General features: G+C 45.6%; 1 protein-coding gene across 1 annotated transcript in view; it reads left to right on the top strand.

Moving 5' to 3' along the window:
* INPP5D (inositol polyphosphate-5-phosphatase D) overlaps positions 1 to 15,670 on the top strand; it is a 49,782-nt gene that overhangs the window by 26,148 nt on the left and 7,964 nt on the right. The window contains exons 4-21 of the mRNA XM_059479579.1: positions 899 to 1,070; positions 1,490 to 1,630; positions 4,330 to 4,417; positions 5,128 to 5,208; positions 5,385 to 5,456; positions 5,728 to 5,851; positions 6,854 to 6,960; positions 7,479 to 7,581; positions 8,566 to 8,762; positions 9,491 to 9,608; positions 10,076 to 10,172; positions 11,228 to 11,366; positions 12,030 to 12,138; positions 12,294 to 12,382; positions 12,613 to 12,694; positions 13,855 to 13,944; positions 14,107 to 14,220; positions 15,351 to 15,433. Coding sequence (XP_059335562.1) covers positions 899 to 1,070; positions 1,490 to 1,630; positions 4,330 to 4,417; positions 5,128 to 5,208; positions 5,385 to 5,456; positions 5,728 to 5,851; positions 6,854 to 6,960; positions 7,479 to 7,581; positions 8,566 to 8,762; positions 9,491 to 9,608; positions 10,076 to 10,172; positions 11,228 to 11,366; positions 12,030 to 12,138; positions 12,294 to 12,382; positions 12,613 to 12,694; positions 13,855 to 13,944; positions 14,107 to 14,220; positions 15,351 to 15,433 — 2,006 coding nt within the window. The remainder of the gene's footprint in view (positions 1 to 898; positions 1,071 to 1,489; positions 1,631 to 4,329; positions 4,418 to 5,127; positions 5,209 to 5,384; positions 5,457 to 5,727; positions 5,852 to 6,853; positions 6,961 to 7,478; positions 7,582 to 8,565; positions 8,763 to 9,490; positions 9,609 to 10,075; positions 10,173 to 11,227; positions 11,367 to 12,029; positions 12,139 to 12,293; positions 12,383 to 12,612; positions 12,695 to 13,854; positions 13,945 to 14,106; positions 14,221 to 15,350; positions 15,434 to 15,670) is intronic.

Raw genomic sequence — 15,670 nt, 5'->3', positions numbered from 1 at the left:
CTGATCATCTTATATGTGAAACTGCAGAGGTAGAAGATGAGCACCCAGGAGATTAACCACCCATGGCTCAGTGCTGTGGTGGCTCTGAATCACAGCAGCAGCCCAGAAGCAGTGGGTCAGTCCTGGGGGTCTTTTTGTAATGCAAATTCCACCATTAGGAAATAACCAAACAAAACCTCACAACTCAACCAGCTACAATACAACATGTGTAACAAACTGTTGGAGCAATTGGTATGGAAAGAAAGGTAACCATGGTTGGGATCAGTGGAGATGAACCTAATCTTCTCCCAGGAGAGGGAGATATAATGAGCGGCAGGAAAATCCTTTTTCCTTCCAACTCAATGTCCACAATACAAGGCAGGATATTCAGCCCCTATGCACTGGGTCATGGGATCTATTTCCTCCATCTCTGCTTACTTTTGCCATTAAGTTCTTTCCATTAGCAGTTTCTGGTACTACTTCCATCATGTCCCTCCATCCATTCTGCCTCAATAGCAGATCCCCATGATAATGGGAGTGACATGGGTTAGCCATGTTCTCTAAGCATTATATTCAACTTAACAAATTAACCTTCACAGCTGCTGTGCAGATGGGAGAGTCAGAACTGGCTGGGGTTCACTGCAGGCAAGGACAGAGGCAGAGGCATGTGCTGTCTGCACTGAGGTTCAAGCCTGACACTTCATCCCGCTGCTCTCACACCCCTGCCATCCCTGGAAACACAGCTGGGCCTGTGCTGAGCCCTGAGCTTCCCAGCTCTGACATCCCTCCACAGACCTGTCAGAAGAGATGGCTTCTGCAAAGACTGCCCCTGCAGGGTGGGCTCAGCTCTGCCCTGCCTGGGGTGAGGGACAAGAGGTCCAATTTAGAATGACTGTGCCTTTCCTTTCCTTCTTGCCAGACCTGGTACCCACACCTCCTGTCCTGCCCCCACGCAACATCCTCATGGCACTGCCGAGCAGTGAGACAAAGGAGGCCTCTTCTCTCCCCGAAAACCCACGGGTGGCAGACGTGAATAAACTGTCCCTTTCTGAGACACTACTCCAGCGACTGCAGTACCAGGACACAAGCAGGTAAGGAAGGGCGAGTGACAGGGCTGCTGAACCAGCCTTCAGCCCAGGTTTGTGCTTGCTGGGCCTCTGTCTTTGGAACAGCTGAGGATCTGTTTGATTCAACAAAATTACTCCTCATTTATACTATAATAAAGATAGTATATCAAATAAAGAACTGAATCAGATCAACAGTGCATTGACTGCTGTCAATGCAGTCCAGCTGTTGTTTAGAAAAAATACATTTCTGAATTATTAAAATCACACATACACTTTCTCCACTGAGGTATAGTTTTCTAATATAAAGGATGAGTAATATCTGAGAGAAATTGATTTATTAGCCATGTGGCTAAACAGTGGGAATTTGAGAAAAATAAGAAAGCTGTTTGATATTTGGGAGTAGAGAGAAGAGCTGGTTTTTGACCTGTCTGTTTACTTCACAGTGTCTCTGACGAGCATCTGAAACTCATCCAGGATTACCTGCGAGTTCACATCATCAGTGACTTTGAGATGGTGCAGACTGGCTCAAGCAATCTTCCTCAACTGAAGAAATTACTTACAGCTCTTTGCAAAGGACTCTTCAGGTAACTAGAAGCTGGTTTTCAGAGTGTAATGCAATAACACTGTAGTCTAACAAAGGCTCCACATGCAAGCATTCAGAACCCTCATTTCTGGCATAGGAAATTGCCTTGCCCTCAAAACCAGTATATTTAGATGTTGTGACCTGTGATTCTGGTCCAAAGATATGAAATCTACATAGAAGAGACAGCTCTGACAATCAAGTTTTCTTCTAGGTGGTTTCAGACAGCAGAATATTGTATTTTATGCCTTGTTTAGAAAGAAACGAAACAAAAAATGCACTAACCGATTAACTGCATAATTTGGTAATGCATAAATGACACCCACAGGATTGTCAAGCACAAGCCATTTATGGAAACAAGCACAAATTAGTGTATAACTAGATTTTAAACACTGATTTTCCTTCCCACTAATGCACTGTGAACTTGGAGTGATTCCACTGATGTTGGTGAAGGCCAGCTGAAATGAAAAAATGAAAAAGCCTAGACTCTTGACTCTACAAATTTTACTTTTCCTGTTTTTAGACCTTCCATGTCACAAATAGAAAAACTCTGACAGGGTGCTAGAACATTGCAGACCTCCTTCCTTCTCTGGTGAAAGGATGTTGTTTCCCCCTTGCTGATTGTAAGCAAAGACACCAGCCCAAACTTGTGCAGAGCTTTTGGAGCACTCAGTAGCAGAGGGCTCTTATCTCCACACTTCTCTGCCTGGCTTGCCATACCCTTCTCTCTGGTGTATGCAGAGGTGAGGCTGGTTGTGCTGCTGGCCTGATCCTGTTCTCCTAGAAGCCAGCTGCCCACCGACAAGCCCCTGTGAGGACTGAGGACAGATTGTTCCAAGAGCTGCCCTTCTGCACCCTGCCTGAGTGTTTTGCTTCTCTACATGCAAGGGAGGAGAGACCCAGGTGGCCAGATAAGAATAAACCTGAACAGTGGAAGTTCAAATCAAATGAAATCACAAGTGAGAGTCTTGTGTTACTAAAATACCTCTGGTGCTGCTGTTGTAATCATGTTTGGTTTCTCCCATCTCCAACTTCTTATTCTACTTAAGTTTATCTGGGTTTCACAACCCTATTCCTCATAAATGCATGTGGGGAAATGAAAGAAAGGAGATGCAGTAAGGCTATAATTCCCTCAACTGCCAGGACATCTTTAACATTTCCAGATTTTCTGTAGTATTTCCGGTGACTTTCCATTGCATGTGGACAGGCTTCTGAAACTTCAATGAAGATCACTAAAGGTATTTATACTGTCAAGAGAAGAAAACAAAAGAAGTTACAGATGTAATTATAACCACCTTGTGGTTTTAGTGGGCTTGAACGCCCGCAGGAGCTGTTCCTTCTCCTCCTCACACAGAGCCTACATGTTGCACTGTGAAGAGAGGGCAGTTTTGCAGTGGGAAATCACTCCTGAGTTTCTTCAAACAGGTGCTGCTGTGTTTTCAAGAGATGGCCTGCACATCACAGTAAATATTCTTTCACTCTTCTTTGTCCCAGTGTTCCTGCAACTGCTTGCAGCCTCCTGGGGTCTGACTCCATGGCTGCAGAAATCAATGGGACTCTTGGGTTTGGGGCCAGAACTGTTTGCAGTGACACAGGCCCCAGGTGATCCAGAGCTAAATAGTGGCATTGGAGGACTAAAATTAGCAGAACCAGATTCCTACATGTGCCTTGTACTCCTGTGTGTCCCACAGCAAGTCTTTTAGACTGAAATGTCAAACATGAATGTTTAATTTAGGCAATTAGTCATCCTTGGTTCAGCATCTAGAGAAATATCTTCAGGCAGGCATGCTTTTGCTTTGGAGCACTTTCCCTAACAAAGATGTAATAAGATCCAGTCCATTCAGACTTAGGAAAGTGAGGGAAATCATTAATATCCACAGTTGACTAGACACAGTGTAAGCATCCTAGTGCTGCTCATCACCATCACCTTTCTTTTGACCTGTGCTCCCTGGCTGCTCTTGCTGTAGTAAGTCTTGTCATTATGAGCATGCAGCTTCTGTGCCAAATTCACACAAGCAGAGTTTCAACAAATGAGCATCCTGTGGAATCTCATTGGGAAGCACTGGAGGAATGTCATTGTTACCTGTAAATGATTCTGCTCAGGAGATCAAGCACCTCTTCCACCCCCTTGCTGGGCCTGGCCTCTCTTTGTCATGTGAGATGAAATCTGTGAATTAGTTTCCTCTTCATATGGAGTCCCCAGCACTGTCCTCAGCAGCTGCACAGGCCCTGTAAGAACTGAGCTGCTCCCACAGCTGCAGCATTCAGAGGCACCAGACTGTGCTGGGCTCTGAGGCATTTGAGTGCACTTGGATCTATGAGCTGGCATTGTTGGGTTGATGCTGCTTGTACACCAGATCTTCAGGTTTTTCCCAGACTGGGATACCCTTCTGGGGAGATTTAGGAAGTTAGAACCTCCAAAGCAAAACCCAAGGAGCAGCCAGAATGGCCATGTTCCAGCTTTGCAAGGCAAAATCAGCTGTGTGGCTCACACTGCCCTCTTGACCATGTCACCAAGCACTGGGATTTGCTCCTGTCACACATCCCACAGCTCAGGGGGCACATAGCGAGGGCAGGCCCAGTGTGGGCGTGTGCCCAGTGTGAATGTGTGCCTGTCATCTTGTCTGTGTGGCATTATCTGAGTATGAACAGAGCCAGGGAGCCAGCCACAGCCTCAGGCCTGTGCTGTGTCTGTGTTCCCAGTGAGGCCTCGAGGACTCTCCCATCTCTGGAGTCCATCCAGAAGGTGTTTGAGCAGCAGCTGCATCCTGGTGCCCACCAGCGCTCCCAGGTAAGGGGGCTGGGAGGTGGGAAGAGCAGGACAGGTGTGTGGGTGGCTGTCAGGGGGGCAGGATGGCTCTGGTGTGCAGCCATGGCCAGTGGGGTACAGCTGGGCACACGCCACTTCTGTTCTCTTTAGCCTCATTCTGCTGCAGTGCAGAGGGCACACAGTGAGTTCTGTCTCACAGTGACACTTATCCCATAGCCCTCTCCACCTGCTCCCCCTTCCTGTCCTAGAGGAAAGTGCCACCAACTGCCTGAGGACTCCCACCTCCCCATCCTCCCTCAGAATGTGGGCTGGCACTGCACACTTCTTTTTCCATAAAGCTCACTCCAGGATGTTTCACTGCCACATCCTTCCTTTTCCCAAGCCCACGTAAGTCCCCATGAGTTTCCTCTCCCTGACAGAAACCCAAAAGTCCAGGACTTCTGTAAGCCGAGCCCCAGGCCTGGTGATGTGAGCTTGCCCCCAGCAGCAAGCTGACTCCCATGCATGGCCAGCTGCCTTGACCCTATGGAACAGGTTTGCAGATTTGTCCTTCCAGCCTCCCACACTTCTGCAAGTTCCATGTTTTGTGATGCCTGCTGTAGATCAGAGTGGCAAAGGTACAAGTGCTGCTCCTTGGTCTGTGTGAGGTGTTCCTGGGCTCTGCACTCCAGGCTGTGCTCTGGTAATCACCCATCTCCCTCTCTCTTTTTGTTCCTGTGCTGCGGTTTCAGATGCTTGGTGAAGCAAGTCCAGTCAATATTGTATTGAAACTCAACCAGCTGATTTCTTTGCTGTCATCTATTGAAGAAAAGGTAGAGTTTTCAAGCTATTTTATATCATCTTCTTGTCCTTCTTTGCCTCTAGTTTGTTTCTTGTTCATCATCAGTGCAGTGGTCTGCCACAGTAAGATTTCTTTGTTCTGATTTTATTACTCTCAGTGTAGTGCAGAATCACCAAATGCAATAAATTACACACAATTATTTTACAGGTGAAAACACTGTTGATTGAAGGTCCTGATTCAACACACCGGCGCTCCCTTATCCCCCCTGTCACTTTTGAGGTAAATTTACTCCTTTAACAATGCTGATCATAAGGTGGAAGGACAGTAATGCAGATTTATGTCAGTATCTCAGCTCCTGGGAAGTTTGCTGTGCTGCCACAGAGATAACAGCTATTCCTGGGTGCTGTTTGGCACCGTGAAAATGCCTGAGATATCTGGTGAGACTGGCATAATGATATGTGTCCAGGAATGGAGGGAAGAGCTACATTTGTAATACATGTGACTGAAGTGTAGAAGGTCCCTCATGGAAAACCTCTCTGTATTCCACTAGGTGAAAACTGACTCCCTAGGAATTTTCTCAAAAATGCAACTCAAAGTGGATGTGGAAATGGGAAAACTGATTATCAAGAGATCTAAGGATGGTCCAGAAGACAAATTTTATACCCACAAGAAAAGTAAGATGTCAGCTTAATGTCACAAATTCTGAGCTAGGCTCGGGGAATTCTCCTAGGTCCTGGGTGATGCATGAGCACCAGTCAGCAAGACACAGGTATCTCTGTACTGGGATAACCAGCTTTCATAGATTGTTTTAGACTCAATCTCCTGGTCTAAATGAAGACACTGGAATCAGCACTGCAAGGGAGCAGGTTTTGGTAGAAGATTCCCCATAGAGCTGGTTGCAATAGAACCATTTTTGTTCTGAAAAACAATGCCACTTGAAAAAAACAACCCAGCATTCTGCAGGAACATGCTGACTTCTGTGATGATTTTTTGATGGTAAAAAGCCAGACATTCAGTTTCAGTAACATTTTTCCCTTGATTTTTTTGTACGTAGATTGGTATCTCTCATCACGAGCAACACCAGTTTGGTCTGTGATTGCCTGATTCAAACAACTTCCTTTTTTTCTGTTTTCTTTCTGAACAGGCAGCTCACTGAAGTTCAGACAAAGAGATTTGTGAGAGAGTAGATTATACCCTTGGGCTCTTTCCTGCTAGAAAATCAACCTGTTGCTGGCAGTAATTGAAACGATGAGCTTTCATGCATGGCTTTCTCCACCTGGTGTTCATAATAATTAGCTGCTATTTTAGATGGGAGCAATCACCTTTACCACCAAATGAAGTTTTACATCCTCTTTCACAGATGGGGAAGGAACACATGTAGGCTGGCTCAGGATACAGGGGGATTGCCTGCACAAAGTTAAGGCTTTATTTCACACTGCCAGGCTTGGGATGGAAAAGAGCTCCGAGCAGAAGAGTTTTGAGGGTACTCTTCACTTGGAGTCCAAACCTGTTTCAATTGAGAACAGGGTTAAGCAACTTTAAAATGCAGGTCTGCAAGGCAAACTGCACAGACAGAAAAGACCATGGAAATCCCAATCCTTTGAGCAGAGTTCTGTTCATTTTAGTGGGACCCTTATTTCAGTGACTGCAGCTCGTGACACTCAACCTGTGTTCAGTCTTGCAGCTCATCAAGTCCCAGAAGGTTCCAAACAAGCTGGTTATTGTTCTGGAAACAGAAAAAGAAAAAACACAGCGGAAGGAATATATTTTTTCTGATTCCAAGGTATGTACATGGTGTTTCTTTCCTGCCAGTCTGGAGCAGGTAGCTGGGTGGGAATGGAATATGGAGCATTCCTTGGTAGAAAGTGGAACTGTTGAAGGACAGTAGTTGCCTTTGTAAAAAATAAATTTCTTCTTTGTTCTGGAAACATCCAGAAAATGAGCAAGTATACTGTCTTATAAAGGGTCTCAGACACCTAAGTGCTGTGACTGAGGCAGAAGGACAGAGCAAGCAATGGGGAGAAGCAAGAAGTCAAGATGGCCACTGTGAAAATGTTCTTATAGACAAAGAGGGAGGAAAAGATTTTTTTCTGACCAGTTCAGCATTTGTTATAGCAGTGCTCAAGCTAAATGCCTAAAAAAGCCCCACAGGAAAGGCAGTCTCTTGGAAGGTTTCAGGATAGTGCAGAGCTCATCTGCCCTTCAAGTGTGCTGGGAATTTCCTGGTTCAGCAGGTTTTTCAAGAGGTCATGTCAGAGGAGTTAAGTATCTCATTAATTTTCTCTGCTCTTCCCTGTCTAGAAGAGAGAAGGGTTCTGCCAGCTTTTGCAGCAGATGAAGAATAAGCATTCGGAACAACCAGAGCCTGATATGATCACCATCTTCATTGGCACCTGGAATATGGGTATGGGCACTCCTTCAGACACTGCCTAAAGGTGTGCTCAGCTGGGCACTATGAGCTCCAGACTCTCTGTGTTGGGTTCTGAAGGATTGCTCAAGTGACAGGGAATTGTGGCTGGCACAAAGCTGGTGCAGAAGTGCACAGCATTGCCCACCTTGCAGAAAGGACAGGAGCAATTGGGAGTGGGGCTGAGCCTCATCCCCAGTGGGCACAGCTGTGAGCAGCAGGTGAGCAGCACTGACAGCAATGAGCCAGGGAGTGCCCAGGGGCACTGACCAACCACCAAAGGGAACAGAGGGCACACAGGGGCAGTGCATCAACAGGAGGGGATAAAAGGTTGGGCTAAAGAGCAAGGAGGGCAGATGCTTGCAGCCTTCTGAAGTGATGTGGTGTTAGTCTGTAAGGGTTGAAGATTTCTGAAATTGTATGGTGATACTCTGTGTAACATGGCTGTCTCAACTGCCACATATGCTGTGACCTATGCTGTGACAAAGCTGCACATCAGCTGCTGTCATTTGACAAGGCACAGTTCATGTCCAGCGTGGGAAGACAGCTGAGTGTCTGTGGTACAGAGAAGGGGACAAGGTGTGGTTGAGGACAGTGGAATATAGGGGGTTTTTTTCTCCCTTTTGGGACAGAAGCCTGATTCAGCTGCTGTGAGCTGAGCTGTCTGTGTTTGAGCATCCTTAAGGAATAAGGTCAAGGCAGTGGTAGGCCAGGAGGAGTATAGCTCCCTGCCTTTACTCCTGGCTAGCATAGGCCTTGGAAAACTGATCAACAAGACGAAGGTGGTGAAAGCAGAATCACTTCTTTCTCAGTGCCTCAGGTGGGGGTAACATCATTGTCATCTTAGAATAGGGTTCCCTGGCTGATACAAAAGTGATATGAGATATGAAGCCTGTAATTTCTGTCCCTGTGTGTTATCTTCATCCTGATTTTGACAGGACGTGCTCTGACTTCCTTTGGTGTTTAATGTTTTAATAAAAGGTGCAGCCCCAGCCCCAAAGAAGATCACCTCCTGGTTCCTCTCCAAGGGGCAGGGGAGGACCCGTGATGACACTGCTGACTACATCCCTCATGACATCTATGTGATTGGCACCCAGGAGGATCCCCAGGGGGAGAAGGAATGGCTGGAGACCCTAAGGCAATCTCTGCAGGAAATCACCAGTATCAGCTTCAAAGTGGTGAGTGGTTATTCCAGCTATTGCATGGAACTCAGGAGATGAGAGTGTACATGTTGTACAAATAAAAGAGGTGTGAATAAGTGGGATTTTGCCTGTACTTCCTCCCTAGTTCTCCCTTTATTTTCATTGCATTGGGTGAAGGAGAATGCACTGAATATGTCTGTGGGCTCCACAAGATGCCCCCCTGGGTGGACCTGTTGCTATGGACAGTGACCTCCCCACGGCCAAAACAGGGACCCTGCCAGCCTATGAGCAAGGGGAGATTGTTGAGCACTCAGGTCAAAAAGCAGGAGATTGTTAAACTTTCTGAGCCAATTGTAGCCTAGATCTCATCCTAGACTATTGCACTTTCAAAGTAGGATGTATCAGTACACAGGCAGAGAAGAAAAACTTTTTCATAAAAGAAACTTGAACCTTAATAAGACTAGCTTTGGACATTCCTGGGTTTCAGTGATGTCAAGAAACAAATCTAAGCATATCTGGAAAGCTAACTCTCACTGTGATTGGGAAACTATTTTGTGCAAGTAAGATAATCCAAAGATTAACTAGAAAAAAGGATGAGAAAATAGCAAGGTTTCAGCATTGATTAAAATGACTGAAAACATATCCTGAGCACAGGAAGAAAATTTCTGTAGAAGTGCAATCAAAGGAGTCAGGAAGGCTGCAGCCACAGTGCAGCTTGGCAAGTATTTGCAGAAATATAACCTCTACCCTTCCCATTCCTGCAGATAGCCATCCATACCCTCTGGAACATCAGGATCGTTGTCCTGGCCAAGCCAGAGCACGAGAACCGCATCAGCCACATCTGCACAGCCAACGTGAAGACGGGCATCGCAAACACGCTGGGTGAGGCACGGGCAGGGGACAGCTCAGCCCCCAGGGAACAGCTCTTCTGCTACAACACTCCTGGGGAAACATTTATGTGACACTCCTAAAGTTACATCCCACTAGCACTGGTTATATTTCACCCTGTAAGAGAGGAAATGTATTTGTGTGTATATTTAGCACACACACACACACATATATATGTATATATTTATATTCCCAGCAAACACTTTTGACTGGCTATTGGATTGCTCTTTCTTGGGTTTCACAAGGAAGTTGCACTTCTCTCCCGTCAACTAATTTTTTTAGCACCCATAAAAATTTGCTCCCACAATCTGTGCTGTATGCCCTAATTTTTTCTGTGTTAAGTGAATTTCTCTTCTCCATCCTCCACTTTACTTCACATGTGCTAGGTGCTTTATTATCTTTGCTAGACTCAGCCTGGAGGTGGATTAATTTTTTGTCATTTTTGGCTTCCCTTTTGCCAGGTAATAAAGGAGCAGTGGGGGTGTCATTCATGTTTAATGGAACCTCCTTTGGGTTTGTTAACAGCCATTTGACTTCAGGAAGTGAAAAGAAACACAGGTAAGATACATCGTCCCCTCTCAAAAATTTCACCCTGAGCCAGGGTGAAGTTCTCTGGGCCATGTTTGGAAGGAGGGCTCACCAGACAGGCACAAACATGTTTTCTTGACCATAAAAAATTGTTCAATGTCTCTTGGGAGGGAATTTAAACAAGGGACTTCTGCTATGTGACCATAGCACATGGGTGCAGGAGAAATGGATGGCCAAATTATTTCAGAGCCATCAAAGGTAAAAGCCTTACACAACACTTGCATGACCTGTCATGAAAACCCACTGCCTGAGGAAAACACTTCCATGATCTACAGTGTTTTGGAGAAATGTGGGAAGGCTTTTCCCATCCCAAAATAACGTGCTGAAGGGGACTGTCTTCCTTCTCACTGTAGGCAGTGCTGTGAGCCCTGGGACACAGCTGAGAAAGATCCCTCAGGATACCAGGAGGGAGATGTAGAACAGGAATATCCCCACGGTGACTAATTCTCTATACCCACCTGTGAAATAAGGGTTTGTGGATTAGGCAGGTTCTGGTCAGCACAGGACTGGAAGACAAAGATCCTGACACCACTGGGAAATCAATGTCCACACTGGGAGGAGCTGGAGCAGTTGGAAGGAGTGGTTTTGAAAGTGAAGAGGACGTGAAATGAAGAGTTTGGCCTTGTCATCCTTTCCCAGTCCAGGAAACAGATGGCGTGGGATTTCTGCACAGGGTCTTTCCTACTGATGAAGTTAACTTCTATTGAAGGGTTCCTCAGGGCCTGGAAGAGCTGCCAAAATCTAGTTATGTGTTTGCTGCTGAAATCTGAAGGAAACAGTCTAATGCTGGGCTTTCTAGGACATGTAGCTCAGAAAAGCACAGCCCCAGAAGGCAGCAGAAGTGGCTTCAGGAGCACATTCCCTGGGTCTGCTGGGGTGGCAAGTTCTCAGCTTCTGATCTGCTCCTCTGTAGCTCTGAGTCGGAGCAGCTCCCCCCTGGTAAAGCTGCAGCCTCTGCCATCCCAGGCATTTGGAAATTACACAGCAGTTTAGGATGTCAGGCAGATGTTTTCTTGTCTTGACAGACGCAACCAGAACTACACGAACATCCTGCGCTTCCTGACCCTGGGAGATAAGAAACTGAGTCCATTTAACATCACTCATCGCTTTACTCATCTTTTCTGGCTGGGAGACCTGAACTACCGTGTGGAACAGCCCCCGACGGTGCGGGACGCTGCAGGAAGGCCTGCAGGGACAGCACGCTCTGTTGCTATAGGAGTGCTCTTCTTCCAATCTAGGGCAACATGACAAAAAGAGGGGAGTCAGAAGGAATCCCCAGGGTGTGAATGTGGCCCCAGTTGAAGGAGAGTAAGGAAATCCCCTTTGCCCTCTCTAAGGAGTAATGGACCCAGGAATGGCATCTGGCACAATTTGCTGCTTCAGGCAGCCTTGGTTCCCCAAACCTCCTGACTTTCATTCCCACTGTGAAATGCATCTGTCCCTGAATGGCTCAATACAGAGATTGCCTTTCTGCTCTGGTTGGTGAGCTTGGAATAGCTGAAAGAGGCCTTCAGGCAATCCCTCATAAATACTGGATAGGTTTCAGTATGTGGGAAAAAACACCAAGCTCGGTGTCGATGTGCATGTGGTTGTGAGTGTGTGTGTTCTTGTGTAGGGGATGTGTGGGCATTTCAATATCTGTTTTGATAGACAAATGTTCAGCCACACAAAAAAGGCTGGGGCTTTTCAGTGACGGGAAGGACAGGGAAGTGGCAGGGGCTTACAGCTCTGTGAAACAGTTCAGGAGCACTCACCAGTTAACGTGTGAAGGGAGTATTTATAAGAGGTTTTGCATCATCTGCAGCTCTGCTGTTTCCCTGTTGGCAGGAAGCAGAGAATATTATCCAGAAGATCAGGCAGCAGCAGTATCCGGAGCTGCTGGCTTTCGACCAGCTTCTCCTCGAGAGAAGAGACCAAAAGGTGTTCCTGCAGTTCGGTGAGATCCTCTACTGACTGGCAGGTTCCTCTGCTACATCCAGCAGCTTTCTCTGCCAGCCTCAGCATGGGGCAGGGTTTATAGGGCAGTGGCTCTCTTGCCCAGGTGGGAGTTCCCAATGGCCAAGCTGTAACCAAGTTCTTTCCCTGTTTTAGAGGAAGAGGAGATAACTTTTGCTCCAACCTACCGCTTTGAGAGAGGCACCCGGGAGAAGTATGTTTACACCAAGCAAAAAGCTACAGGGGTAGGTTAAAACTGATTTCCCTTTAGAGGTATGTGGCACAGTTGTGACAGCAACTCCTGCAGAAGAAAGGGACCTAAACTAATCTCTGTGTTTTCTGCCCTTGTGTTTTGAAAGGAGTCAATATAAACAGACTTGACACAAATATATGGTGCTGGGTGAATCAATTTCCTGTTCTTTTGTAAACTGGCCCTTTCCATTCTTCTTGACATTAGTTCTCCTTTGGTTTGCAGATGAAGTACAACTTGCCATCCTGGTGTGATCGAGTGCTCTGGAAATCCTACCCCATGGTGCACGTTGTGTGTCAGTCCTATGGTGGGTGGAGAACAGATTGTGGATAGCAAGGCAACCAGTCTGAAACGGAAATGATTCAGAACAGAGTCTGTAGGATCTCCCTGCACTGCCAGGCACTCAGCAAAAAGGGACCTGATGTTAAATGAGGCAGAGGGGAGCCAAAATCTCTCTGCCTGTAACCTTACAAGCTGGGAGTTCATTCTGTTATTCTTTTACACGCAGAACACCACCTGGACAGTTGCAGCTGTCCAACTTTAGACCATGCTGCAGGATTATTTTACATCAGTAATTTCTTGGCAGCAACCACCACATTTCCTGTGCAGTCACTACCAGGAACTCCTGACATTGAGTGCCAGCAGGACAGACCCTGTGTGCACAGTCCAGTCTGCAGAGACTGGAGCTGCAAACACATCTCTTGTATCAAATCATATTCCAGAAGAACTGTGTGGTACCAAGAGCCTGTTCCCTTTCCTGCTGAGAAGCATCACTGAAGTGCAGTTCAGGGAAGAGAAAAAGCCCACAAAACCTGTTTAATAAAAGACTCAAATACCAGTTCCTGAAATGTCATCAACTATACATAGGACTGCACAGCTGAATATGCTGTTCATGGTTTCCTATGCGTAGATTAGGAGCAGGGCTGTGAAAGTGTCTCAGGGCTGAAGCAGGCTGATCTGATCACAAAGCCCATGTTGCTGAGGTGTGGGGTTGAACTGGCCTCTCTGGAATGACTGGGTTTGCTGGAACTCTGTGTGTGTTTAGATCCAATCAGGCCTTGGTCACCCACAGTTACCTTTGGGCCAGGAGTTGCTTTGTAACACTGAAGCAGGACCAGTGTATTCTTGTGTGATTTCCTGCCATGTTAGAGCTATACTTAGCAGGGCATGTTGCAGAGGTAACCAGGAAGCCTGTAAGGGCTTTTTGTACTGGGGGAATCTAACACTGACAGTCATCTACAAAACAGTACAGTAAAATGGTGTCCCTTAACCAAACCAAATCTTTCTGTATCCTGACAGAAGAGTTACATTCATGTGTATTGATAGGAGTTAATGTAGAGAAACACTTTTGACTAGAAACAGTTACCAGAGAGACTGTTATATTTTCTGAAAAATTACTGAATAATACTTCTTTGGTAGTGATCTCCCTGGAGCAGGGCAGTAACTGTCTTCCCTTTCTCCTGGCAGGCTGCACCACTGACATCATGACAAGTGACCACAGTCCTGTGTTTGCCACCTTTGAAGTGGGAGTCACCTCACAGTTTGTTTCCAAGAACGGTCAGTCAGGTTGAGTGCATGAGTGCCATCTTCACTTTGGATACAGAACGCATTGCTTTGTATATGCTGAGAGAAAAAGCTGATTCTCCAAGAGTCCATTCAAAAATGCCCTCTCTTTATCTCCTACTGAAAGTGACATTATTTTCCCTTCCTCTTTCCTAGACTCCAAATACACAGATTCCCAAGGGGAGATAGAGTTCCTGCACTGCTATGCTACTCTGAAGACCAAGTCCCAGACCAAGTTCTACATTGAGTTTCATTCTAGCTGCTTAGAAAGTATGGGTTTGCCCATCTTTATTGTTTCTATCAAAGTTTTCTGCATGTTCGGATTAGTTCTCCTTCTTCTTGCTTTGATCTGAAAAAAAATAGCTATGTGGATCATTCGTTACAATGCAGAAAAAGGGGTGTCCTAAAGATTTGCTGTAGTTTGCAAGACATTCCATCCTATCAGCAATGCAGTCCAAACCCCATAGCCAAGGTAGCTGTAATCCATGCTTAGACATGTAGCTTTCCAACAGTTTTTCCACCTTGTTTGTCAGTCTGATAATTCCTTTCTTGATGGGAAACATATATATCTTGCTTGTCACACAGAAAATGCTTACATAGTAAAGACAGGTTTGATTAAATTTCTAATTGTGCCTGCTACAAATGATCAGGTAATTTCAAAATGAAGCATCTGCATTACCTAGCAAAAAATAATTTTAAATAATTGAATTATCCTGGTTTAACAAAAAATAAGTCAGAGGATCAACTGAAAGGGAAATGAATGCTAGTGATGTGACTTTGTAAGTGGGACTGTGTACCCTGCAGCACCACAGATTTCACTGCCTGTGCCCATGCTGTGGGGCTGAGTCTCAGCTGTTTATGTAACACAAGCCTACGTGCCCTTGCTGTGGGTTTTTTAAAGCAATCTCCCATCACAGAACTGCTCTTGTTAAGTGGCACAGCAAGCCTTTGGTGGATGCTTCATCACATTATCGCATGTCAGAGCGCTGTGTCAAAGACAGTTCCATAAAAGATTATTTTTTGGCTGTATCAAAATTTGCATAAATTTCTATGGAAACAGTGTATTACAAATCTTAAATTAGAATTTCAAAAGTATGCTATCTTGAGTGGCGTAGGAAGAGCTGTCATGTTCTTATCCTCCGGTCCATGTATGCACTGATCTCCTCAGTGCCAAGTTTAACTGCAAAATGAAACCATTTAATAATGCTCTAGCAAAACCATTTGCAAATTTACTGTGTAAAAATTCATCCAAAGCTCAGACTTTAAGCTTCTTAATACTTTTAAAATTTGCGTCCAAGTAGGAAAATACTTGTAGGCTTTTTGGAGACATAGTGAAGAGGATTTGTAGCCCAGTTCTTGCTGTCTCTCTCCTGGTAAACTCCTTTTTTGTCCCTTTGCAGGCTTTGTAAAGAGCCAGGAAGGAGAAAATGAGGATGGAAATGAAGGGGAGCTTGTGGTAAAGTTCGTCGAGGCACTTCCAAAGGTAAACTAGGACAATACCTCCATATTTGTATGGAAGAGAAGCTTCCACCTTCATCCCATAAGCAACCTGAGGTCTTTTACTTTCATAAATACTACCTTCAGGAACATTGTTGTGGTCTTGTTTACACTTAAAGGGACCGTAAGAATGCAGGATAGGCTTAGGATAAACAGAGAATGTTGTAAGCAGGAAAGGACTTTCATGTCAGTGTACTTACATGTCTATGAAGAATTTTGCTGA

Source organism: Ammospiza nelsoni, chromosome 10, assembly GCF_027579445.1.
Source record: "Ammospiza nelsoni isolate bAmmNel1 chromosome 10, bAmmNel1.pri, whole genome shotgun sequence".
Classification (NCBI taxonomy): Eukaryota; Metazoa; Chordata; class Aves; order Passeriformes; family Passerellidae; genus Ammospiza; species Ammospiza nelsoni.
The sequence above is the reverse complement of the archived record's forward strand: the minus strand, read 5'-3'. Positions and strand labels throughout refer to the sequence as shown.